At 48.2% G+C, this 26,349-nt stretch overlaps 1 protein-coding gene across 1 annotated transcript in view; it reads right to left on the bottom strand.

The window, feature by feature from the left end:
* Positions 1 to 488: 488 nt before the first annotated feature.
* The window catches only part of robo2 (roundabout, axon guidance receptor, homolog 2 (Drosophila)), a 155,185-nt gene continuing 129,324 nt past the window's right edge, over positions 489 to 26,349 (bottom strand). The window contains exons 19-29 of the mRNA XM_076146433.1: positions 23,687 to 23,729; positions 19,576 to 19,703; positions 18,097 to 18,369; positions 12,328 to 12,487; positions 9,878 to 10,138; positions 8,552 to 8,766; positions 4,685 to 4,867; positions 4,000 to 4,158; positions 3,659 to 3,907; positions 2,338 to 2,532; positions 489 to 2,121 (exon numbers count right to left, since the gene is read on the bottom strand). Coding sequence (XP_076002548.1) covers positions 2,120 to 2,121; positions 2,338 to 2,532; positions 3,659 to 3,907; positions 4,000 to 4,158; positions 4,685 to 4,867; positions 8,552 to 8,766; positions 9,878 to 10,138; positions 12,328 to 12,487; positions 18,097 to 18,369; positions 19,576 to 19,703; positions 23,687 to 23,729 — 1,868 coding nt within the window. The 3' untranslated portion in view covers positions 489 to 2,119. The remainder of the gene's footprint in view (positions 2,122 to 2,337; positions 2,533 to 3,658; positions 3,908 to 3,999; positions 4,159 to 4,684; positions 4,868 to 8,551; positions 8,767 to 9,877; positions 10,139 to 12,327; positions 12,488 to 18,096; positions 18,370 to 19,575; positions 19,704 to 23,686; positions 23,730 to 26,349) is intronic.

Genomic DNA, 26,349 nt, shown 5'->3' with positions numbered 1-26,349 from the left:
CACTGGCCACTGGGTGGATGATAGGAAAATGACGATGATGGCGTGACGACAACAGTACAACATCTGACGGCCTTTAGTTTCCACCCCCCTTATCAACATTATCAGTACAAAAAAGACAAAAACAAACAGTCATCGAACCAGAAAAATCCTGAACATTAATATCGAAAACATCGTTGTAAGCAGCGTTTGGGAGTTCCATAAAAGGCGTACGAAGAAACAAGCTTTTCATTTAAAAAAAGGACAGCCAATAAAAAGTTTGTCTGAAAATTGAGAAGTTGAAAGCGGCAGATGAGTGTGTGTGTGTGTGTGTTGTGTTGTGTTGTGTGTTGTCGGGCAGATCAAAAGTGTTCTGCTCCACACTGTGGCTTTAGACATGGAGGCAGTGCGACCTGCTCGTTCCTATACGAGGCTTTTTTTCTTCCATTATCACTGAACTTTGTCGGTTTTGGGGGTCAAACTGCGGCTCTCGCTCTCCATTTGGCCGTGACTGTGCTAATCGTCGTTGTGTGTTTGTAACCGAGGCACCAAAGCAGTGGAGTGGATCAGATACTGTACTGGACTCGGCAGGTCATTGTGTTGTTTTCTTAGATCAAACATAAAACAGTTTAAGTGCTCTAAAAGAAAATGTGCTCGAATAAAATGGATGGAACCTAAAAATAAAGAAAAATGCAAACAAATCATCTCTCTGTAATATTTCAGGGAGGTTTTGGGGTTTTAACCTCCACTCGCCTATGATGTGAGCTTATTAATTAAGGCTTTATGAAGAGTTACACATGTAAGTGCCAATATTGATCTAATCTATGGCTCCTCCTTCACTTTTGTCTTTTTGCTGTAGCATAAACTCATTGTAGGAAGATTAGTCTGGCAGTAAAACATAAACAAGAAGTAAAAGAAGGAGTGGAGAAGGGCCCTGACTAAATTTAGCTTTTTCTAATGGCCTAAAAACGATGAAACAATATTTATCCCCATTTGGACCTAATTGTACCTATTGATAGACTATCAGAGGATAAATAGTGTTTAGCTATTTCTTCACGTACTACTATCAAATAAAATTTACAAAAATATAAAAAAACAACAACACCCTATTTAAAAAACAAAGCAAAACAAACAACAAAGAACATGAAAGAGGACGTCACCAACTTCGTCACTTCAACTTAAAGGTGGTACAAAATAAAAAGTTGTTGAAATGGTTGTAAACAAAAATAACGCTAAGACTCCTTCAGTCTGAAAACAAGACAACGCCTGCATCGGCCCACAGAATCATCTGGGACTTTACCGTTTCCGATCACTGATCACTTATCGAGGAATGGAGCAATAAACTGGCTGAGCCGGTGCAGTACCTTCCTCAGCCTCAGGGGGCTCACTTTGGAGATGGGTGCCTGGTTTGTTGCTGTCTTACTCTTTAATATCTCTCTGTACATTAGTATATAATTTTCTTCTCTCTACTTTACAGTACAGAAACTCCTCTTCACATATTCTTCCGGTTCTTCATGTCAGCAGGAGCTATGTTTTTGTGCTTATCACCAAAAATTGCAGTGCAAAAACAATAATTAATAATAATAATAATAATAATGATAATTAATGGTAACTATTAACAAACAATGGATTATAAAACAATAATTTTATGGCACAACAGCCACTCAATTCACATATAATACAAATAACCAGATCAAACCAACTGTACCTGTGTATGGAAACAAAAAGCTCAAACTGAACTCGGCTTGCATAGCAATGCAACGACAAAGGAAAGAAGATATTTACAGGAAAGAAAATTCCCTTTTTCTCCAAGGGGCGATTACTGGGAAAATCTGTATAGATGTTTTCTTTTTCTTTTTTAATTCGCCTTTTTCTAACAAAAAGAAAACTACAGTAAGGTAGGAGGTGGAAAATATTTTTCTGGAGGACAAAAACATAGTGGGATGTACAGTATGTCTGTGTCTATACATCACATTTACACTTCTGTGACACTGCGGCTTTTTTTATGCTGGCGTGCTCTGTTTTCACTCCTTCGCACGGAGAACACACAGGTACGGACAAAGTTCACCGCCTCGGCGTGAGAGGCGTCGTTGTTGCGAGGACAGACGCCAGACGTCCTCCAGTTCACATGGCAGGCAGGTCACTCTGTGAGAAGCGAGGAAATGAGAGGGAAACACGTGAGGCCAACCAAAATATAGATCTGCCACTGCTGATAGATGACATGTTCATCTAAAGAGCAATTATAGCTCAATCAATCATGCTGATGAGCGAACAGCTGGACTATAGGAGGACTTATTTCACTGCACTCTCTGTCCATTGCTGAACATGTGCTGCAATACATCAAACTATTGAGTTACGCACATAACTCTCCCGAGTACTGTCCCTGTCCATTGGTCCCCAGGAATTCGGCGTGTTCTGTGGCCGTCCACTGCTGTGGCTGTCGCGGGCCCTCGTTTTTGCGTGGCCCCGTCGAGCCCTTGGAGGAGGACGTGCCGGAGGAGTTGTGCCCGCCGGGGGAGGGGAAGGATGGCTTACTGTAGGGCAGGCACCCTTCTTCTGAAAAAACACACAAAGAAGGGGAGGGACGTGTTTAGTAGCCAGGAAAATGTAACTTATCACAGTGGAAATGTCTCATACATGATGGTCCATTGTCTCTGTGTGGTTGGCTGCATGGAGACAAAAGAGCTGCACTTCGCAAACCGCTCCCCCCTTCTCTCTCTCTCTTCCTGACATCTGCAGTGTGGCGATGCCAACAGGCAGTGCCAGGGCACCGGGGGAGAGAGAGAGAGATCCTCAGCCTCACACATGGGCCTCGCGGCTCGCAGCCGTGCGAGGGGGTAAATACAATAACAGGGGGGCCGCTGGCTGCTGTGGTCCCCCCCGCTGCAAGGCCGCATAACATTGACCCTCAGCAGTCTGCGCCGTTGCACAAAATCTCATCAAACCGCTCCCCACTGCTCCGCTAATGACTGTAATAGTGCCTGACCCGACCTCTGCAGACTCCACTGTGCATCCGGCAGACAAATGGGAATTCACCTTCAGTTATCTGCTTTTTTTCTGCAAAGATGCTGATTGTGGCACCTGTCTTTGTCTCCCAGACACTTTCCCACTGAGTGTCTGTGAGAAAAGGGGCAGGGCGCACAGCACGTACATCTCTAATGGTCACACACACACACATACACAAGCATGCACATGCACACAGATACACAGCCGCAGATGGGTTGTGTGGCGTTCAAGGCTGTTGGGTGTGTGAGAAACGAAAGCCGAGGCGATTAGAGTGCGTTTTGGTTTGCGGGGGCCTCCTGCCTTGGTTGGAGCGGAGCAGGCCAATATTGGCTGCAGTTTGCAGGGGGAGAGGGGAGGGGGGAGGGGGGGAGGCATTCTGGAAACCAGAGCAAGTGGCAGACAGTCCAATCTGTTCACGGGAGCCCAGCCTCAACGCAGCACGAGAGCAAACTTCAACACAAGAACTCAGGGAGAAATCCATCACACTGCTGAGCAACAGCAGCAACCTGCAGCATGAAACACAACCACCTGGAGCTTTAAGATGGATGGAGCTCAGATACTTTATTTGTTTGTAATGACTTAAGATAAATTTGTTTATGGGAAACAGCAGAACAGCACCTTGCCCCTGATAGTGAGCTCATACACACACGTCCAGCACACACGTGTTCATCCATACCTGTTTTGTGCCCGCGGCGCCCGTCCTCTGCTCGGTCCATGGAGCCCAACCTGTCTTGAGCTTGGCGGTGAAGGTCCACAGGCGTGCGTGTGTGTCTGTCCTCCTGCACACACAGGGGTCCTGACATCGGCGGACGCTCCAGGGATGAAGCCTTCCTGTCTGAGGGCGGAGCCACGCTGCTCACACTGCGAGCCCCCTGGATGCGGCCCTGCCCCTGACAAGGAGGCGGCTCAGGGGGAGGAGGTAGGTCTGAGACAAAGGGAAGCAGGAGATTAATCTATAGAAGGAGATACTGATTGTTTCTGGCAAAATTCTACACAAATTCTTTTTCATGGCCTCACCATCTGCACTAGCATCTCTCCGGTGGGGTGCTGTGCCCTGGTTTCGGGGCTTGCGCGTGGGCCGGGTGGCCCTCTGGTGGCCCAAGCTGTGTGTGCCGACTGTGCTGCCATCTGTTGAGAAGGGACTGCTGGGTCGGGGCCTGTGGGACAAGCCTTTACCTGCAGGACACACCAGGCATACAGGTCATTTAGATAACTGAGATGCTAAAGTCTCAAACGGCGAGAGAGGAAGGCAGCGTCAGAATCCCAAAAGAGACCTGAAGAAGAGGAAGATTGAACAGCAAACTGATTTGGAGACGAAGGCAGAGCTTCAGAGAAGAGAGCACAGTTGATAGGAGCCTGTAAAAGGTGGAAAGAGGAACATATCACCCACTGATTATCCCTTTAAGCCAGAGTGTGAAGGCAGCGGAGCAGCTCAGAGTATAGAGAGAGGATGGGCAGGTACCCACAGTCCAGCCTCAGACAACAGGTGCCATGCACAGAACCTGGGCACAGCCTCCACAAGCAGCAGAGAGGAAACCAGGAGCCAAAAATATGGGGGGGAAACTCCAGCCAACAGGCGACAGGAGGAACAATCAAAGCAGGAGAGAGAGGAAATCATCTTCCACTGGTAGAAGTTCCAGACCAGATGGTGGCGGGTAGTTAGCCTCCACACACACACACACACACTCACGAACACACAAACCTCTCTTGCTAAGGCTGGTGCCATCCAGGCGGTAACCTGCTTTGTCAGCAGCGGCCACCAGGGCCTGGGCAAAGCTGCAGTGGGTAAAGATGGAGCCGTCAGACGAGCTGCCCATACTGGACCTATGGCTGGAGAAATTACGCTCGTCCTCCGAGGCCGAGCCCCACCCGTTCACCATGGAGCCTGTGGAACACCGCAGGTTTCAGGAAACTGTGTGCAGGCATGTGGCCCTGAAGGACTCAAACCTGTGTGTACATCTTCAACCTTGAACGTCTTTAAGCCTTTTTACCAGCAAGTCTAGTTGTCTAAGATTGCCTTTCCTTGGATACCATGACCTGGATGACTGAGAACCTTTATGAACACCTGAATTAATGTTAAGAACACACACTTCATGGTTCTATACTTGCTGTTGGGGGTTTGCTGTCCTGACCTGCCCTCTTTCATGTGCTAGAAACCCCTACAGCACACACACACACACCTAAACAAACTGGTGTGTACACAGTGGAACAACAGAGCTGGCATGAGTTTGCTCTTCTTCTGATAAAGAAGAATGAGCGCACCTGTGCACGGCAGAGTTTAGCTACACGAGTGCCTCGGGTGACGCAGATGAAGCGGCTCACGGAGCGGAGCGTTGGATCAAACACCTGGTGGTACACACACACGCCCGGTTCTTTCTATTTCTGTTTCAAATGCCGACAGTGTCTCAGACGGGCTGTAGAGCTAACGCAGCAGTGTGTGTTGTTGTAAGTCACTTTAAAGACGATTAAAACTTCTTAACATGGGATGAACCCTCAAACCTGAGGGGAGATCTGACAGATTGAGGCTCTTGTGTGTGTCTGCGCTGTAGATATCTCTTCCTTCTTTTGATTTTTGTGTCATGTAAAGAGCTAAGCCAGCACTTTAAATATAAAAGTATCGGTCTGCCAATAAAAATATGCCACTTTGGCACGCGGAAACGCAGAGAACAGTCGGCTAATGTGACAGCTTTCTGCAGGACTGCTTTGGCAGACTTTGGGAGAGTGGCACTAACCCAAGTGCTCTCTCTCTCTCTCTCTCTCTCTCACACACACACACACAGGCGCGCGCACAGACACACAGAGCACAAAAGTGGTTTGATTGAATGGAACGGTGTAACAAAGAGGCGGCGAGGTGCGAGGGTAAAGGTTCTTACAGTACGAGACGCGGACAAAAAAGTTAGCGGGGGGATTAAACAAGGTCAGCTGAGCACAAAAGACGTGAGACTCTGGTCCAGAACGAGCTGGCAGACGGCTGCAGACACACACACACACACACACACACACACACACACACACACACACACACGCGTAGAGTTTGGTCTTTGCTCAGTGTGACACACTTAGAAACGGGCACGCAACTTATGAAATATGATCGGGTTTTATTTAATCATACAAAGTGGGAGATCCCATTCAAAGTCTTTTCCAACTTGGCCATCTGCGAGTCCGTCTCCATCCTAGCCGATGGAGCCGGCGGACGCGAAGCAGTATGTAGGAATTTCACCTTCAGCGTCTCGTATTGCGAAAGCTTTCCTCCGCCCCGCCTCCTGCTGCAAAAAGTCTCTCAGCCGGATGGAACCTTGATGTGAGTATGTAAACCTCTCTAAAGCTTGCATAAGGCAGAGAACCTCTTACTCATTCCATTTCTACAGCACTAACTGGAATCCACAGGCAGTAACTACTTTCGCTCCTCCATCTCGCATCGAGCTATTTTCTTTGAAATTCTTTTCTGAGAGTTTTTTTTTTCTCGGAGAAAGAAAGACAGCAATTCCGCCGGGCTCAATCCTCCCACAAAGAATAGAGCCGATAATGAAGTATAGTCAGTGCCAGCCGAGGCGGCCGGGCTTCCAACTCCTCCGGCTCAGCTCAGGAACACTGCCTCAGCAAATCACATCACAGAATGACTTTTCAGTTGCACTAACTGCCACTTTCCGACGGCCCAACCTCTGGAGCACCTCCATTCTCAGAAACGGCTCCAATCAAACTGCGATGGTTGTAATGTAATTTGATTTGAAAATTCAATCTGGGCTTTCTCTCCTCGCCCTGAGAGTTGCGGTCATCTTTCAGTCGCCACGGTTCTGTCTTCCTCCAGGTCCAGGTCGTGTTCTCTGAAAGTCGCTCACCGACACGTCCCGGGCTCCACGCACTAATGGAGCAGGGCCAGTAAACGGGAGCTAGTTGGCTGTAGTAAAATTCATCCTGGGTCCCTCCTGCCACTAAAACTGATTTATACCGACGGAAACCCTCATCTGCATGTCGTTAAGCGGGAAAATCATTCTCCCTGACGAGCGGGCGTCTCTACCTGCCGTCAGGAGACGTGACCCTGCTCCTCGCAAAACTGGCAAAGGTTTTATGGGGGAGTAATCGCCCTGAACAGCCCGGCGTTCAGCTCATTGTGGGCATAACAACCGGCGCCGTCGCCGCCATATCGCACCTGCGCCTGTCCTACGTCATCTAGAAAAGCCGCTATGCCTGCGTGTGTGTTCAGCGGCTCGCTTCAATCGCGGCTCTGTGACATCGGGATTTGCATTTATCTGCTTGTGGAATGTGTTGCATTATCTCAGGGCGCAGATTAACACACGGGGAGGCCGATGCAGACGCTGCGGCGGTGAAAGATGGCCCCCGAGGAGAGCGGGAGGCTTTTTTCCCTTTTTTTTCTAGGGCATCAATGAAAATGTTTGATTTAGTGGCCTTTGGTGTAACATTATGAAAACAGACCTATTTCCATATGATTAAAACAATGACAAATCTATCAAACGAGGCCTCGGCAGGAAGCGCAGCCCCCCCACTCCCTCCTCGCCCCCCCCAACCCCCGTTCCTATTTGTGTAGCCTCAAAATGGTGGCCCGCGATAAATCTTGGCGGTTTGCCCTCCATCCTCCCTGGATTCCTCCCCAGTCGGGGGGGCTTGGACGGCGTCTGTGCTGTCAGAGGAAGAGGAGCGAGGCAGACTTGTGGGGGAGATAAGGAGAAATAGTGCCGTCTTCAGAGTAATACAGTGGAGCAGAGATGCGGCAGATTAGAGCCCGGTTGCTGCTTTATATTCCTCTAAATATATCAGCAGTCGCATGTGTCAACGCTACCAAAACCGCTGTTCCATCATTCCGTGGAAAACTCCTCTACAGGGTTCGCTGACGGGTAAACTGGTGAACCGACAAGCAGCCCTGTCACTCCTCTTCCTCTCTTCTACCTTCAGATACACTCTCTCCCCTTTTCCACCATTACCTCGTCTACTCGTCGGACCCGAGAGCGACCCTCCCTCCCTCCCTCCCTCCCTCCTTCCCCCCCACATTATTTAAAAAGCCACTCCTCCAGTTTAACCTCCACTTGATGAAGGGCCGCCACCGCCGCTTGGTCAGTCAGTGTGTGTGTGTGTGTGTGTGAGCGGCTGCAATGTCGCGCCCTTCATATGTCCCTCCGACAGACGGCCGTAAAAGCTTTCGGTGAGTTGTAAAAATGGAAATGGCGCCTCAAGCCTGGGATGGAATATGGCTGCACGTGAAATTTATTTCAAATCTCCTCCTGGTAGATACGGGCGGCGGGCAGGCGGGCAGGCGGGCAGGCGGGCAGGCAGGCGGGCAGGCAGGCGAGCGCTCTCCTCCCCGCCGTACGTCTCCTCTCCCTCCTCTAAATGTCGCTCTCGCTATCCTGTTTAAAATTCATGGACTTTCTTATCTCTTTTTTGGGAAACGATAATTATAATTCCCCAGAGTCTGCCAGAAGTGCTTAAAGAACCTGATTGAGGAACACTCAGTGGGCATGTTCACATAAAAATGAGTGCACAACAGGCTGATGAAGAGCGCGACAACGGGAGCGACGACTTGGACACATCTGGCACATCTGGCTGGTCCTACCTGTTATGGAGCTGTCCAGGTTGTCCATGCTGGAGCCCGGTGTGTGCTCTATACCGCGGGGATGCCTGGCCCCGTAGCCTTCGTCCTCCTCCTCTTCCTCCTCCTCCTCCTCCTCGTCGGCCAGGTCGGTCTCCAGGTCGGAGACGAGCGTGCTGGATACGTAGCCGACAGGAGGAGCGGGAGCCTGGGGAGGCAGGGAGACGTTTTGCATGTGCCTGGGGGGAGAGAGACAGAGAGAGAGAGAGAGAGAGAGAGAGAGAGAGAGAGGGAGGAGGAGAGGATGAGGACAAACAGCATAGTTACACTGCTGGTATTCAGTAGGGTGATGAATGCAAAGAGAAGAAAAGAAATATGTCATTCGATCTTTTCTAAGTCACAGGATGCGGGGACAAAGGAGGAAGGATGTTCGTCTGTGACTGAGGTTCAGAGACGTCTTTCACCGTCGATGTGCTGAATAAATGTGGACAATTCGGCTAATTGTACAGTGCTGCTCGCATGCTAACACAATGACCTGCTAATTGCCGCCGCAGATGGCACAAAGGCGCGCTCTCCAGGCCCGTCGGCGCACGGCTGTCACCTCGCTGGCAGCCCGCGCCGCTGACGAGCCGCCGCCACGTTTGTTTGAGGCGCGGCGTGACTTTGACGCGGTCTTGCAGCGGGATTTGGTTGTAATTACCGGCCCTCTCGTGTTGTCAGAGATGCTCTCTAACCAACATAGTCATTACTGGAGGAACATGACATCTCCTTCCTGACAAGGCATCCCTGCAACCCCCCTCACACACACACACACACACACGCACACACACACACCCTTCACTATTATGAATGGATGCCAGTCTCTCATTCTCTCTGCATGCCGACAGAATGAAGCATGGCCTTCATCTGACTTGCATGTACACAATAACAATGGAATGTGGGGTATGTGTGTGTGCGTGGGTGTGTGTGGGTGTGTGTGTGTGTATGGGTGGGGTGGGAGTAAACAACCGTGGGTATGAAATTGTGTCTGTGAGAGTGAGCAAAACACGTCGGTTGCCTAAGTGGTAGCATAGGCCCATTAAAATGAAATGATTAATGGGTGTAACGCCGCTGCACACACACACACACACACACTCACACATACACACACACATAGACACACAACTGGTGTAAAGAATTGTGGAGAGACGAGATAAATCCAGAGAGCAGCATACACAGAGCAACATGGGAGTAAACACTTTACTATGACAACCAAGAAGAGACACAGAGCATCAATAACAACAACAAGAGGGGAAAGACATACAGACAGACAGACAGACAGGCAGACAAACAGACAGATGATGTCCTCACCATGTTGGCTTTGACATGTCCATCTGGTAAGCTCTGCTCAGTTCGTCCAGATGGGCCTGGAGCATGGGCTGCATCTCCTCTCGGGGGGACGGGGTGAGGGTGGCGGTGGACTGCTGACCGAAGGACACCGCCGCCGGGGAGGAGGCCACGCCGCGGATGGGCGGGGTCGGGACCCTCTCCTCTTCCTCCAGCTCGTCCTCCAGGCCCTGGTGCAGGTAGGTCTGCACCGGCATGGGAGGACCCCAATCGTCGCTGTCGTACCTGAGGGGAGACGGGGGACGTTTAGGCTCTGGGGACATCATCAATCATGTGACAGGGACAGTTCTGCTCGGTGGCGTTGACATGTTGCTCATGCCGGTACAGTGTTTATGTACAGTATGTTGTGACTGTGTGTTTGTTGATGTTCTGTCTATGTTTATGCTCCAAACTTCCCTACAGGGACGTTAAACTCTTCTCTTGAACTTGATGTCCTGTCAGCTTGTCCAGGACGCACCCTGGCTCCTGTCCAATGAGCTACACCCCCCTGGTGACCGTGTGCCGCGGCGGTGGGAAAGGACAGATGGACGGATCGGCGCAGACAGAAAAACACAAACACGGAGCAGAAATCTCCGACATGGCGCCTCGTGACCTTGTCAAACTTTCCCAATTCGCTCTTTTTGACTGCCTGAGAGGAATCACAAGGGGCTGCTGCTGAAATACGAGTCGTTGAGGAAAATGTTCATTAAGGAAATTTGTCTGTGCACACTCCATGGGACATAAGTGTTTGAATGTGCTGCTGTTAAGAGGAACCTCAGATTTACAGTGTGCGGGACTCCACTCTGCATTTGCCAGATTGCCTATTAGAGCAGATGACTCTCCCAGATTGGAAATGGGGAGTAAAGAGGACGGAGCACCTACTGGACCAGAGAGACACTCTCACACACACACGCACACACACGTGACATCACTTAAATAAGCTTCTGCTACATTGTACCTACAGTATCTCATGCTTGATTGTGTTTCAGATTAGATTAAATTAAATGGAAAAAAAAAAAAAAAACGTCAGAATTCCCTCAGATTTGAAACAGTTGAGCAATTAGTACAAAGATTAATTTAAGAACGGATTCATACCAAAGCACATTTTTAAACCTGTAAAACAGAAGTGTTCTATTCCTACTTTAGTCTCCGATGACATCACCCCCTGTGTATTAACTCCCTACCGTCTATTCCTTCGCTGCCTCTTTTTGAAACAATGCAATTATGATTTTTCCCCCACTGTGGGATTCTGCAAATAGATTAATCTGAAGCCATCTGTGTGTCTGCACATTAGCAGGCAGCGGGAGACTGCTCCAACAATGTTTTTCCATCTATTTTCCCACTCGTGAAGTTTTCCCTCAGACTAACGACAGGATCAACAAATAGATTGATCTGCAACCATCTGTACAGGAGATGTTTTTTTGGTGGTGTGTGAAAGCGCCTGTGTAAGTGAGTGTGTATATTACGCTGCCTGAGGGGACTACACACACACACACACACACACACATTGATTCTCCGTGTTTCTCCAGATGTACAGTAGTGCAGTAATTAGCTGTGGAGGAAAACATACTGTCTGGAGAGGAGCAGAACCTGTTATTACACACAGCAGCTGCCCGCCGGTGTCATTCACACACACAGACACACACACACAAGCACCGTCTTGTCCTTTCAGGCATGTAAGCAGGTCCAACGCCACGGTGGCCTGGATGAGGATCGTCATAGCAGCGGACAAACAGGAGAGATTTCAGGACATTTACATTCTTGCTGGTCGCCTAGTTATGTAAAGTAGTAACTGAGTTGTTGACACCGAGAAGTTTATGTCTGTTATTGACAGATTTCACTGAATCTTGGTGGACAGGTTGGACGTGATCCAGGGGAGAATCCATCACGTTTTAGTACCAGTGGGATGGATGGTGGTGCTGTAATGAACACTTTTATATTTTGGTCCATAACTTTTGGACTGTGTGTCAGATTCCTTGAGTCTATTCTCGTCTATCACACAGGCCACGCCCATTTAGGCTGAACTAGATTTTCAGCCCTGCTTTGTCGGTTTGTCTGTTGATATTCCTCACTGTCTTGCTATAATTGCCAACTAAGCTTGTGTGTGGGCGTGGCTCAATGAATTATCCAAGCTTGGAACATCAACAAGGACACATAAATTGACTTGATGGTGGTGCTAGAACAACAGCGTCAATGTGTCTGTGTGTGTGTGTGTGTAGGTGGCAGGCGATCATGGTCCAGACAATAACCAGTTTAAGCTCTTCAACAAGAGACGGCGCCATAATTAAGAGTACATGTGTAAATATATCTGACCGTTGATCTCCTGATTATGATACAATCATATCATCCACGAATAGTCGACTACAGCCAACAGCACTGAATAGAGGCATTGGTAGTTGAATAGTGAGGCTGTGAAGGTGAGCGAGCAGACTTACCCTCCTCCCTCATGGTGCTCATTGGGATAGAGGTCCATCTCGGTGCCTGGGAGAGGGTGAATGGGGGGAGGGGGCAGGGGGACGTTGGCCCAGCTGGACCCGTTGGCCTTGGTAGGTTTGTTACCGGCCTTGGTTTTCTTCTTCTTTCCTCCTTTTCCACCTACAAAATGGATGGATCGTATTGAAGAGGCACATCCTTTGAACATTAGAACATAAAAAAAAAAATCAATTTCAAAAAAGAAACACACAAGTGGGAGAGTTTTATGAATTGACTGCTTTCATCATTTTACAATTCGGTCTAAACACACAACTTAGATTGGGGATCCGTTCTGAGCCGAGCTGACATACCCTTGGAAAGTTATACATAAGATTTCAATGGGCTCCTGCCTGTCAGCGCTTAAATAGAAAATCTCAAGGCTGCCTGATGAAAAGCATGCTTCACCTGATTGATTGGCTGAAAAGCCTCAAATCTCCATAGAAACAGGAGAAAACAGCAGTAAACGAGGCTGAGGCAGACCTTGGCGCCCCACCCATTCCTCAGTGTCCCCTTTCACACCAGGCTTTGGGTCCCACAATGAAATATCTCACTTCACAGCATCATCATAATGAATGGCTTGTGTAGTGTCAGTGTGTCCCTAATGGAATTCACTGAGAGTCTATTACTACTTTCATTTCTTTTATTACACCAGAGAGCTGCTAACCCCATCCATTTCCACTCATATCCCTCCAACTCCAGCATCTCCTCTGCCCCATCCATCTTTATAAATCTGCCAGCGAGGCCCAGGCCAATACTGGGGTTTATGTGATTTGGCCGCTGTGGAAGAAACCTCTTTTTTTATTTTAAGAGACATCATTTGACTTAGAGTGCAAATCTGATTTTGAGGTGGCGTGTCCATCCTGTGTATTCCTCAAGAGCAGGACGTGCTGATGGAAAATCGCTCGTGTCAGATGGAAATATAAGAGAAAATACAAATCAGTGTCATTCAAATGCTTCCAAATAACAAACAAGCGCTTTTATTCTCAACTTTTCCTGATCAGTCACTATATAAAATGAAAGAATAATTATAATCTCACCCAAATAGAATAATCTTCTTCAAATTATCTGACATAATTAAGATCAAAATACCCTCTAACAACATATAGGTGCTATTATTCTGTTGTCTGTTTATTATCATGTAGTTACATGATAATAAACAGGATTTCATTTAAGGAGTTTGGAGACAAATCATCTGACAGCACAGAGCACAAAGATGAACATTGTGTTATGTGTCATACTGAAACGCACAATCAGCAATTTCAAGAAAAAGTTGGCTCCATAAACAGAAACATCACGATTTTGAATATTATCTCCATATGTGCTTGTTTGTGTGTGGTGGAGGCTTATTTAGCTGCTGGGGGCCGCTGACCTTCTGTTTTTCCTCTGGTTCTACATTGTGGTGAGACTCTGAAGACAGGCAGCTTCTAAAAATATGAACCCAGCTGTCATAACGCGTGATGATGCCTTTTGTGCTGTTCTAGCTGAGTCAGACTTTCTGTAGGTGGTTATTCTTAAGAGCCCCTGATTGAGAAACTGGAGGCAAATTGCAGGGGAGGAGCAGAAACACGGGCTGGCAGTCGGCTCTCTCCACAGCGGGGACGACATGGAGATTCAGTCCTGATGCAAGCGGCTGCGGTTAGCCGGCAGCTACTTGCATCAGGCACTGTGAGCTTCAATGATAAAGATCAATGCAGCCAAGACAAACAAAGACTGACAGAGAGATAAAGGCTTCAACAGGGGGAGCCAACAGGACCGTGTCACTATTCCTGTCTCTTTAACATCTCCACGGTCACTGTATCCCTGTAAACTTAAACTTCCTGTATGTGTTTACTGTGTTTGTTCTCCAATGACGGATGGAAAATAGGACGTCACAGGACTTTTTGTTTATTTTAAAACCTGCATAAACTTGGTAAAACAAGATTAAAAGCTATTAAAAATGTTTTTTTCCATAGATTATATGAGCTTGTTGTTTTTTTGTTGTTATATTTGTAGTCTTAAGTGCACACAGGTGTCTCGTCCTTAGTAAAGGATTAGCTCCATGGCTATCTTGAGCCTTAGTCGGTGCGTATGAACGTTGGGCGAGTCCGTGTGTGGCAGGCTGGCCAGCTTTTGTCAGTAAACGCTTTACATCTCCATCCAGACAGAAACCCAAGCTGACGTCTTTGGGCATCTTTTGGAAAATCTGCCGTACACATTTGTATCTGTCATCTGGTGGTTTGCCCTCACTGCCAAAAGGCCTGTAATCACTTTTCCCAGTGCCACAAAAAAGCCTCCCAATGGAGGCATCATGCATCTTGTGCACAGTAACAACATATACTCTCATGTAATCTAATAAACTGACTTGACTCATGCGCAGCTGAAAAGTTGCTCAGTGACATCGAATGAGAGTTAGAGGAGCAATCTGTCGCAGTTCTTCTGATTCTCACAGAAGCCAGATGGCAGACAAATTATCATCTAATGTTGTGCTACATGTCATCAGGTTTGATGCCGAGGATAATCTGACTCGCTCAAAGTGAAAGATGTAGTCTGTTACAAAACGCAATCAAACAAACACATAAAATGTCTGCATGACAACACAGGTGGGAGCGTGAGAGCAAATACCAGAGATGAGGAGGGGATAGGAGTGTCAGAACAAGATTAATAAAGGATGGAAGTCATAAAAGAAACAACTGTAAGCCCAAGGCAGGCAGCAGCACGGCGTAACTATAGTCTGAAAGTAATTGGGTTTTCTAATCGCACCTCTGGGCGACGATCGACTTTTACCAATAACTGGTGAGCTGATGTGATTGTTCAATCACCCTCAGTCGCTCCACAACAGGACCGGCCATCAATATTGTAAATGAGCCTGTTGGAAGGGAAGGATGGTCTGGCACTGGAATTACAACTGCTTCACCCCCAAATATGAAAAATACAGAGCGAGGCTGCGGCGAGAAAGCTGCACAGCGAAACCGTCTCCTCTGACAGAACCGGGCCTTGCTTCAAAGGGGAGCTAATACTAAATATAGACGTGCAGTCGGGTATTTATACATTAGGTTTGGGCGCTCCCAGCCTATAACTGCAGGGCTGCACGGCCTTGAGCTTGACTTGTTTTCATTGGGTGCCTCAGTGCTGAGCAGCAAAGCCACAGAGTCTAGGAGAGTCTGAGCAGCTCCATATAACTCACAAACAGGCCAGCATCCAAATATCAGCCGGTCATGTGTCAGGATGTTTCACATGATATGGTTTGATAACTCGACATTCTGACTGTGGACCTTTTAGCTTGGTACACAGTTCCACAGTGAGCAGACAAGGACGGGTGTCATCTTCTGCCTGAAAAAGCATCACAGAGGCGACACCAGCTACCTTTCCTCTCCTACAATAAGAACGTTGTTAATGAGCTCCCTGTCCCCAGTGGAGATCCACGCAGCCATGAAAGAGGCTCTATTTCTGTTCCTTTCATCCTTGTTCTCCTCCCTCAGACCTGACATTCATTAGTTCCTTCCATCTCCTTAGAGGGAGAGAGTAAAGTTCTGCAACTTCAACTTCTCGCCTCTTCAAAAGCTTCAAGTCGCTCGAGCTGAAATGCAAATCAAAGAGGAGCTTCTGCTGATTCACATTCGCTCGTACAGCACGGAGGAGTTTGTTGCTTATCTGTTTTTCTCGTGGTATTAATTCACCTCTTGCTTTCCTTTTTAGTATACATATGATACAGCCACATTAGTGTCTTATAGGGGTTAACAAAGGTCACGTGGAAGACCATAATCTCTGGTGAATTTATCCAAATCAATGTTAGCAGAGCCCCCTCGGTCATTTGCCGACCTCTCATCCATTCATAATGCTTTAGAAGCTACAGATTGTTAATTACTTTCCTTTTTCTATTCATGAATCCAAAGTGAATGGAGCCTGAGCGGTCCGAGTCGTCCCTGGTCCGCACGTCTGTGGGAAGCTTCTGCCTGTAAGCCATGACCACTTCACATCCCCTCTCCAGCCCACAGTGTGCCAGAGCATTGAATTAGAGACCAGTTAAGGCAGTGGCTTGTAACTAGATTAAAGGGGAGAGTGGAGGGGAGGCATGCACACGGCCGCCTCGCTGCTGTGTCCTATAAATGACATTGTAATTCTCTGAACATGGGTTTTAGTGTAGTCAGCCACCATTAGGGGGAAGAGCAAGAAAGGGAGGTATTTTTGCCACTTTACCCAGCCAAGCATCTCTAATGGTGTGTGTCTATGTGTCCATAGTCCACTCTGTTTGAAGGAGTCCCTCTGCCCCTGTTTCTATACGCTCACACACACTCACACACACAGACTGAGAGACAAAGCCTTCACAAGGACCTGCAGCCATGGCACAAACCCAGCACTTACACTTGAAGCCATGTTCTTAAAGGAAATCATGCCACTATCTTTCCTTTCCTTATTCCAATCCTCCATTAATCAATAGTCAACTCATATCCTACGGAATATAGATACAGGATATGTCAGCCACTCTGCTCAGAACATAAAGCATTATAATGTCATCAATGGTGAGAAAGAGGGACTGTATAAATAATGACTCTCTTTGATGTGAGATTTGTAATTGCAAATTAACCGATCAATAAAGCGATTAAGAAACCAGTCAATTCTGAAGCCAAGCAGCAGAGCATCAGAGACGCCCCGGTTTGGGCCGCGCGTGAACCAACCTGAGAGGCTGCCGCTTCGCTCTGAGCTGTTGTGAGAGCTGGTGGTGCTGAAATCTTGTGATTGGTTGTGTGGCATTCTACTAGACAATCCTTCGGCCAATCGGTAGTCAGGAATGAAAAGGAGTGCTGGAGTGGAGGTTAAAGGCAAAAATCACAGGAGCGTCAGGTGAGGGGGCAGTTAGCACAAGCAACATGCAGACATGCAGTTAGAGCACAGAGCAAGCAGGAGGACACCAAGGTGAACCGGGGTTCATTCATTCAGGCCCACATTAGCAAACAAACCGGAATTTGTCGGGCAAATTTGAAATACAAATGAAAAACACGGAACTCCTCCATTATTGGAAACGGCGGAGATTCTAATTTATTCCTGTTCTCCTTCCAGTGAGATATCATCCTCATATATAATTGCGTCTAATCATACTTCTTAGAATAATAATAATAGTACCAATAAAATAATACCAGGGAGAATTTGGAGATCCGTTTTGAAAGATTTATGGCTTTAGAAAAATAGTCTAATTAATCTGCTTTGGCCTCTTGTAGAATGAGATCATCAATATGTATTAAAACACAGCCTAGGAACTCTTTATGCATTAAGGATGAAACTCCACTCAGCTTGAAGAAATCCGGCCTCAAATCCATGGTAATTAACGAGGATTATTCTCTTAAATATTTGCCAAGATAAGAATGGATGGGCGACGACGCCGACGCTGACGGAGGAGCGGAACCATCAGGAAAAACCCAGCAAAGCCAGGAAATGGATGGTTGACTTAACTGCGCTGCTTCTCTGTGAGATGTTTGCTCAACCTTGGAGACTAACCAAGATGATGTCTGCCGGGGGGGGAAAAATGACTCTTTTAAACACAAACCTCCCCTCCGCTAAGAGCAGGGTTAGTCTGGCATCACAGGGCTAGTGGTGGGAAAGTGAGTATCAGACTGCAAATTGCTGTCTCTTCCCAACTTGCGGCTTAGGATCCCAGTTAATTCACTCAACGAGGCTTTTTGGGGAGAATGACTGTCGCCGGAAACAACGACGTCCCCTTTAGCGTCGTTACTTTCCCCCCCCGAGGCGTGACTTACTGTTGTTGCAGGAGTTCTTGTCGGGCAGGGAGTAGCCCAGGCTGGCCATCTCCTGCTTGGCCTGGAGCGAGGCCTTCCACTGGGCGTCGGGCAGGTCCACGGCCAGCTCGTGGATGCTGCTGGAGTGGAGGATCTGCGTGGTGGCGTAGGGCGTGGCCTGGGAGGTTTGGCCCGGGCTGTTGTAGTTGGCCTTGGTGGTGAAGTCGATGCTGCTGTAGATGGCTCCGTCTGACAGCATGGTGCCAGACTTATCCCCCTGGCCGTTGGGGAGATCTGGAAGAAAAGAGGTTCAGCAACGTGTTCACCTGTAACCTGGAGGAGTTAATACAAGCTGGTGGGTGGAAAGAGATGATGCATTATGGAGATTAAAGGGGGAATGAGTGCACACAGAGGAGCAGCAGCATCGAAGTGAATACATATGAATACATATGCAGCTCTGGATGTTTTTAACACCATTTTGAACAATGACCATCATTGAAATGACCGACTAGAAGGTTTTCAGCGCTACCTTCCGAACCTGCAAGCAGTGAATATTTGATATTGACTATAGTGTGTGTGTGTGTGTGTGCAGTATGGCTTCAATACACAAGGTCTGAAAATTTAATTTCACTGAAAAATGTATTCAGTCGTTGACGCATTCCAGCCCTCCCAGTTGTGCCGCCCTGAAAGAAAGAGCTCTCTCTCTCTCTCTCTCTCTCTCTCTCTGCCCTCTTTACATGAGGGATAACACTCTGCATCTGTGTGTGACGACAGAGAGAGAGAGAGGAAGAGAGAGAGAGAGAGAGAGAGAGAGAGAGAGAGAGAGAGAGAGAGAGAGAGAGAGAGAGAGAGAGAGAGAGAGAGAGGGAGGGAGGGAGGGAGGGAGGGAGGGAGGGAGGGAGAGCGAGCAGACCCTCTCTGTAGTATATGGTTTGCATGCCCAGTGAAGGGGAGATGATGTAGAGCCATGGCGGAAGTGTCCGCATCTGCGCCAGTCAAGCTGTGCCTGTCCTTCACGTCTGGCTGCTCAGGACCATCCTTTCACACAGCCACACACACACAGACACACACACACACACACACACACACACACACAGACACACACACACACACACCCCCGCCCGCTCACTGCCTTCTCTGCCCGTCTCTCTCCCCTCCCGCTCTCTGGCTTTGAGGTATGGGCCGTGACACCAGGCCGGAGCGTTTGCCATTACTCAGCCCCGTGACAGTGGAGGCCCTGCTGTTAATGCTCCAGCTGTCCTCTGATATGAAATATAAATGTATATCCAAAGACGTGCACATGTAATATGCATATATGTATACATCTTTGCAGGCTTGGTGGCAGTGCAAACATGATGAACAACAGGACCTCCAGTGTAATAAAGAGGAGGGCAGGCAGCCTTGAGGATCCTTGCCACCATGATTCATCTTTTATGCTCTCTTTCACATCTAACACTGCTAAAGCGCCTACAAGGGCGACGGGGGCAGAATTCCACTCACCTCCGCGGCCAAAGTTACTCAGGTCGTTGGGTCCCCCGGTGCCGCTGTTGACAGGCAGGCTGGTGGCCGGCCAGGAGTCTGCTAACCAGGGGTAACCCGGGTCACTGGCGTTCAGCAGGCCGGGCCGGCTAAGCACAAACACAAGATGGAATATTGGATTTAACAGAAAAATTGTGAAGGTAGCAGAACAGCGAACAAATCAAAAACGCCTGCAGATATTAATTGTGCAGTGTGCAACTCTGCATTCTGCTGCTGGATCATCATCTTCTACCAGATTGAAAAATAACAAACATAAAAACACGAAGGAAATCAGCAGGGAGCGAGTGTGTGTGTGTGTACACATCAAATGAAACAGGTTCGGGTGTCGGTTGGTGTGTGTGCACGTGGTCGTGTGTTTGCGTGAGATAAGCTGGCAGTAAGCTTCTGGAGCTAATGAGACACTTCAGAAAAAAAGGTAGGAATACTGTACGGATACATTTCCTCAGCCACATCCCCTCAGGCGAGCGCCGCTCTTTATCTCTCTCCGTTTCTCCCGCTGTGTCTTTGTCACACTGTGAGTTATTAATGCCACCGCGCTCATTGTGCAGAAGCCGATGCATTTGTTTGCGTACGTCGACAGTCACATATGCAGTATACGTCCCTCTTCTTCATTAATATCGCGTACAATCTGCTGTGTTTCCCCCATTAACCCCCTGCGGTGCTGTCCAGACGGTCTAAATCTTATTTGATGGGATGTCAAACCTCTGGCCCCGCCGTGAGACCCCGGCCCCACTTGTGGGATGCCTGCGTACGGGAGAGGGCAGCTCCATTTAACAGGTGTTATGTCCCTCCTGGAGGGGTGGGAACCATAAAAAGCAGCCATTAAGACTTTAACCTGTCACGGGTGACTGCTGGGAAGCCATTAGGGCCACTTTACTGTACAATCACGTCTGAGGCTCGTTACCATGGGCAACACAGATGGAGGTAAATGAGAAAGAGAGATTGAGTTGAATGCCTTTCTTTATGTGTCACTTGATTGATACATCAAACTCCACTTGTTTCTAATGCCTCTAATACCAGGCTGGGTTAAGATGAAAACACGGCAAATATGAGAATGCGCAAATTTACTGACCACTTTCCTGGCTCAGTGTGGACAAAAGAACCCAATCGTTCCGACAGAGAGAGAGCGGAGAACTGAGGCGTTTATTGTTCGACTCAAGGTCTCTTGAAGCTTTTTACCATTTTATCCTTGAGAAAAATCACAGACAGCACAGCTGGCGCACAGGGGCGACGTGTGATGAAGTCGACGCCATCGGCTTCTCTGGTACATAGAACACCCTGCCAGGCTCTGAGGGACTAGGTAGAGAGGCCAGCCCCGGGGACAAAGGCAGGTAATGGGCGCACCGCAGTCAGCCGCTCCCTCAGCCACAGGTTCTAATGAGAAGAGCTGTTCCACCGAGGGGGGGAGTCCAAATGAACTGCAGCCCTGACAAGCTAAGAGCTCTGGCTGTGGTTCCTGAATGCCAAAACAGGCCCTCGGGGGAGACGAGTCATTCAAATTGATGGCTGTGCATCAGACACATGCACTTTTATAGGCTAATACATCTCTACCCCCCCTCCCTCCACTTCTGTTTGTGGTTGCTGTGTTCCCCCCACTGCTATCATTCTCCCTCTCTCTACCCATCTCTCCACAACCCTAGTTTCCTTTATTTTCTCCCCGCACGCCTCCTGTTTTCATTCCTCCTCTCTCCTGCTTCCCGCGCTTAGCATCTGTTAGGACTTTCTAAGGCCTTGGACAAAGAAGACGCGGACGCTATTTTATTTGGTCAACTAAAAGCCGAGACTAAAAGCCTGTCTGGGAAAGACTTTATTTTATGGCCGTTCTCACTTGTGTCCTGTGAGCTCCAGTGAGTTGCCCCCCAACCCCCCCTCCACCCTCCCCCCTGCCCAGAGAGAGCGAGAGAGAGAGAGAGAGCCCATTTGGAAGACAAGGAGCTGACACAGGAAATGGCTGCATCGTCCTTGTATCTATCACACAGCAGCATTCCTGCTAAGGATAATTATAATAAGACTGATTTCCAGCGGGGTTATTTGTTACATAGGTGTGTGAGCTGGAGGGGTAATGGGGAGCCAGCGGGGTGGACACAGGGTCATACGTCTAACCAAAAGCTGACATCTAAACTTTTAATCCTGGCCCAAGCCGGGATAGATGGCAACCTTGGCAGCTGAGGTTTGATTTGGAGCTGTTTCCCTGTTAGACACTCAGTTATGTGTTATAGGTAGGATCCATAAATACTGTGGAAGATGGCCGACACCGGAGGCTCCCCATAAACAAGCCCAGTGAGAGATATTCATTCAAAAGCAACTCCATCAATCAGGCATTTGCAGTTCCACACTCTAAAGGAGGAGATGCAGAGTGAAGATCTGAACCTTAGTTAACGCTCGCAGCAGAATGAAACACAGATTACAGATTAACTCATTCTGTCATTTAACATTTAGATGGAATGTAAAGGAATCTCCATAGCAACAGTGCCGGTGCAACCTGTTCTCTGCGTAGCTCGGCCCGCTCTCGCTCTATCGGAGGGGATCTGCTTTTTGCTAAAATATTGATCAGTGCTCAGATAGGAAGTTATTACTACAGCCTAATTACCATCTCCCTATTGGCAGGGGGAGAAGGAATGAGCCCTTATCGGCTTTTATCAATTTCAATTGAGCAGCCAAAGTCAAATTGTTCAGCTCTCCCAATCTGCAGCCTATTCATCTTCCATGAATCATTTATTTTGTGATCGATTAAGTGTAATTGTTCAGTCAGTGCAATTTGGCAGGAGCCAATGAGGAACTGGAAACAGACGCGGCTTCATTTGCTATTGTCTAATTAATGCAATACACATCTCATGTAACAAATGAACACATTCTCCCTCTGATATGCTCGCTACGCAATTCCACCGGCGGGGGCAGATGGTGAAGATGCAACATCTGGGACTTGATGGTTCTGGAGTGACGAACGACGGATCAGAGGTTTGTGTTAGAAAAACAGCTCCAGACTGCAGCGTCTTCCTGCGAGAAGCTCGGCTTTTTGCTGCCGCCGACTAAAGATGTGACAAATATAAAAGCGCCGCAAATACAGACATTTCAAATCAGAAGCACTTAGGTGGAAAATTGAAGGGAAAAACACTACAGCAGAAAGTAGATGAGAAACGCCGTAGCGAGCGGCGTGGCTAATTCATTGAGAGCCCGCCGGAGGCTCACGGGGGCAACGGAAGCAAAATTGCCCAATGTGGCAGTCAGAGTTTGTGCACACACTGACAAAATGCTACAATATGAAAAAAAAACTGCAACGAGACTGCGGAAAAAACAACGAGAAAAAAAACACTCAATCCCCCGACGCCCGCAGATACACAGGGTCAGATTTAGTTGTGAGTCTCCTTGCTGAGTGTTTGAGATCTGCTGGCTTTACCTAGTCAGGTGTGATAAGCAGTAGATAGACACAAGGCCGGGATCCTCTGGGGGATTCTGCTGAATACCCACAAAGGCTCAGTAACTGGTGTCATTGAGATGAGCCCTGCTCCCCTCGCAGCCTGTCTCCTCTTCCACTAACACTAACACGCCGAAATGGAACCCGGGCTGCTGCATCGGGGGGTGCAAGCTGAGGTGCAGGCAGGCAGGCAGGGGGGGGTGCAGGCAGGGGTTCCTCCACACACACACACACCTCTCCCCTGGGTAATTATTTTTACATTATTACATGTGCTCAGATCCCAGCCGCCCACGAAAGGTGACAGGCAAATTTATCACTCCAGAGGGCTTCTGGGTTGCCTGTAGCCGGCAGCGCAAGATAAATGACAAAATAAAAGCACTGGCTGCTTAAATTGTTTCTGTTAATTCTGTTGGGGAGATTTATGCGCTCGTCTGTTGACGCGTGAAACGGAGATGTGGGAGAAATGTATATTTGCCGGGGACCCGGTCGGCACGGAAGGTGAACAGAACAAACAGGTATCGGTAATATCAATCCATCCATCAGTCGACTATCGGGGTTGGAAGCAGAAGCGCTTAATGTTATCCAAGCGGAGGTGTGTAAAGGGTTAACACAGCACAGAATACATCTATAACCATGAGAAGACACGTGTGCACTCACCTCCCATTGCTCATCAGACCGCCATCCACTCTCTGGAATGTCACTAATGTCAGAAGAGAGAGAGAGAGAGAGAGAGAGAGAGAGAGAGAGAGAGAGAGAGAGAGAGAGAGAGAAGAAACAAAAGAGGAATATTAAGTTTCTTCAGTAGAATCAAAAACCAAATAGCATCAGGGTTTATCTTCAAACATCACATCAGACACGTCGTCCATATTGGCCTGTGGTCCGTCTCCAGGTGTCTATCCTGCTCACAGACAGACAGTTGATGGATTCACTAAGAGGACGCAGGTGTCTCTCTCTCTCTCTCCCCCCCGACCCCCGTGTGTGTCCACTGACTTTCATGAAAATTAAAAAAGCGCGATGATGAGGATTGCATATTGCTTTGCTTTGCATAAGTGGAGAGACGTCATGTGTTCCTTCTCAAGGACATGACGACACCTGATGAGAGGGAAAACTCATTTCATCTCTCTGATTTCTGCTCCTGAGTTATTATCAGATTTGTGATTAAATCTCAGCCCCAAAAAAAATGATTAGAAAAGGCAGAGGGCTCATTAATCACGCCCAGTTTTTCTATCTTCAAGTGCGGAGGCCGACTTACTGATCCGTCAGCGAGGCAGGACTCCCTGCACGCCCGGGATGCGGCCCGTTCCATTACAGTGATCTATAGATAACAAGGCTCGCGCTTTGTCAGTGGCTAGTAAACCTCCACGGTTCAAAGCGAGCGGCGGCTGAAGAAGATCCATTTCATCTCTGCTCACCCCGGCACAGAAACACACCGGAGATCTGAGCACGGGAGAACTTCAATGGATCGCACGGAACAGGAAAAGGAGCAGCCAAAAATGTCTGAAAACACCTCGGGCAAGTTGAAAAAGAGAAAAGAGAGAGTGCATGCCGGAAAAAGAGGGAAAGCGACAGACAGAGCGACCGGCAGAGTGACAGACAGAGCGACAGGCGGAGCTGCTGGTAGTCATTTTGCTGGTTTTGTTCCACAGATGGAGATTACAGAGGGGAGGCTGAACATTCCTCCTCTCCTTTCTCTTTCATTCAGGTTGATTCCACAACAAGCCCAGGCACGGGCGACAGAGGGGCTTTCTGCTGTGACCTCGGAGCGCCGCTGATTGGGAAGAAGAAACTCCCAAAACAGATTACGGAGGCCTGCTAACGGGGCATATTAACGCCGAAGCAATTCCCCATCTCGGGATAATAATGGCGGCGATTAAGAAAATGAAAACCAGCAGAAGGGATTAATAATACGCTTAAAACTGCTGGTGATGTTTTTACACAGATAAAAGTGAAGGATCTGTCTGGGAATACCAAAGCTCCAGACGGACTTGGCATTCCCGATTCAGTCCCAGCTCCAGCCATTTCTCTTTTCTTCCCCCCCACCACCTCACAAAGTTGCATGAGAGAATTTCCCCCTCGTTTGTAGAGCGACCTGACCGAGGAGGAGGAGGAGGAGGAGGAGGAGGAGGAGGAAGAGGAGCCCTCTGAAGTCCATATCTACGCTCTGGCACATTTCTGTGCGGCGGCGGGAAACGCTTTCATGTTAGCCGGAGTGACGTGGCAGCATCGCCGTGCCGCTCGCTTCCTCCTTCCAGATAAGCACTTTCTCCAATATGAATACAGATTAATCCCGTTTAATAAGCATTAAGGGGGAAGGACATAATCAGTGAATAAAAATTCCATCAAATCTCCTTCCTGCTGGCTGTGCGCTTCACCGGTGTGTGTGTGGTGATTTACCTCCGCTGGCAGCTGCACAGGGCCCTGACTGGACACCATCCATCCATACATCAACTAATTGTCAATACGGAGAATGGCGGCGCGCGCTGTGGGCGTCTCCGGCCACAATCTGGCTACGCTTCAGGAATATCACCTTGGCGAAGCTCTAATCTGTATTTTATGTCCTTCTGAATTCTTTCAGTGAAGGTAAACGGACACTTCTGGCTGATATAATGATTTAAAACCAGTCCAGTCACGCCTATCGTCGTCTTTATCTGACGTTAGAATCGTACAAACTCAGTCCCATAGCTGTACGCTGAGTGAGGGGAGTGATGATGTCATAGAGGTCGTGGTAAGGACACTGTGCAGACCCCCTGACTCATTATGTCATCACTGTGATCACCGCTCTGCAGTACCAGCATCATTTCCATATCAATCCCGACTCCCGTGCTACGCTCACCACGGACGGCAACACAGCAATAAGCAAACTAGCTAAATACATGGAACCATCACGGTAAAATACAAACACTGATGGAGGAAGAGGAAACAATAACAACACACCCAACAACCTCATCAACACCTAATGGAGCAGAATGAATATGGGAGGTTTGGAAAGGAAAGGAGCAGAAGAAGAGAAAGGAAGACGATGTCACCCAGCAACCACAAGGACAAGTATGCAAAGCGCCACAAAGGACACACAATTACAACACAAAAATGGAGATGGAGCTGTCGGTGAGGCAGGGACACGGTCTGAAGCTTGCTGGGGCCCTGGTCATGGCCCAGAACTCAATCTGGATGGCTTCAATTTGCAAGATATGAGGAGAGAAGAGCTCGTTCCCTCGGCTTAAAAGAGGTTCAGATTTGGCGTGAGGCATGACCGACAGCCTGGCAATCCAAGCAGGTGTGTATAGAGATAGATATAGATATATAAATATAAGCAGATACGC

This window comes from Genypterus blacodes, unplaced genomic scaffold, assembly GCF_046128005.1.
Source record: "Genypterus blacodes isolate CSIRO-AG114 ecotype Tasmania unplaced genomic scaffold, CSIRO-AGI_Gbla_v1 ptg000032l_1, whole genome shotgun sequence".
Taxonomy (NCBI): domain Eukaryota; kingdom Metazoa; phylum Chordata; class Actinopteri; order Ophidiiformes; family Ophidiidae; genus Genypterus; species Genypterus blacodes.
The sequence above is the reverse complement of the archived record's forward strand: the minus strand, read 5'-3'. Positions and strand labels throughout refer to the sequence as shown.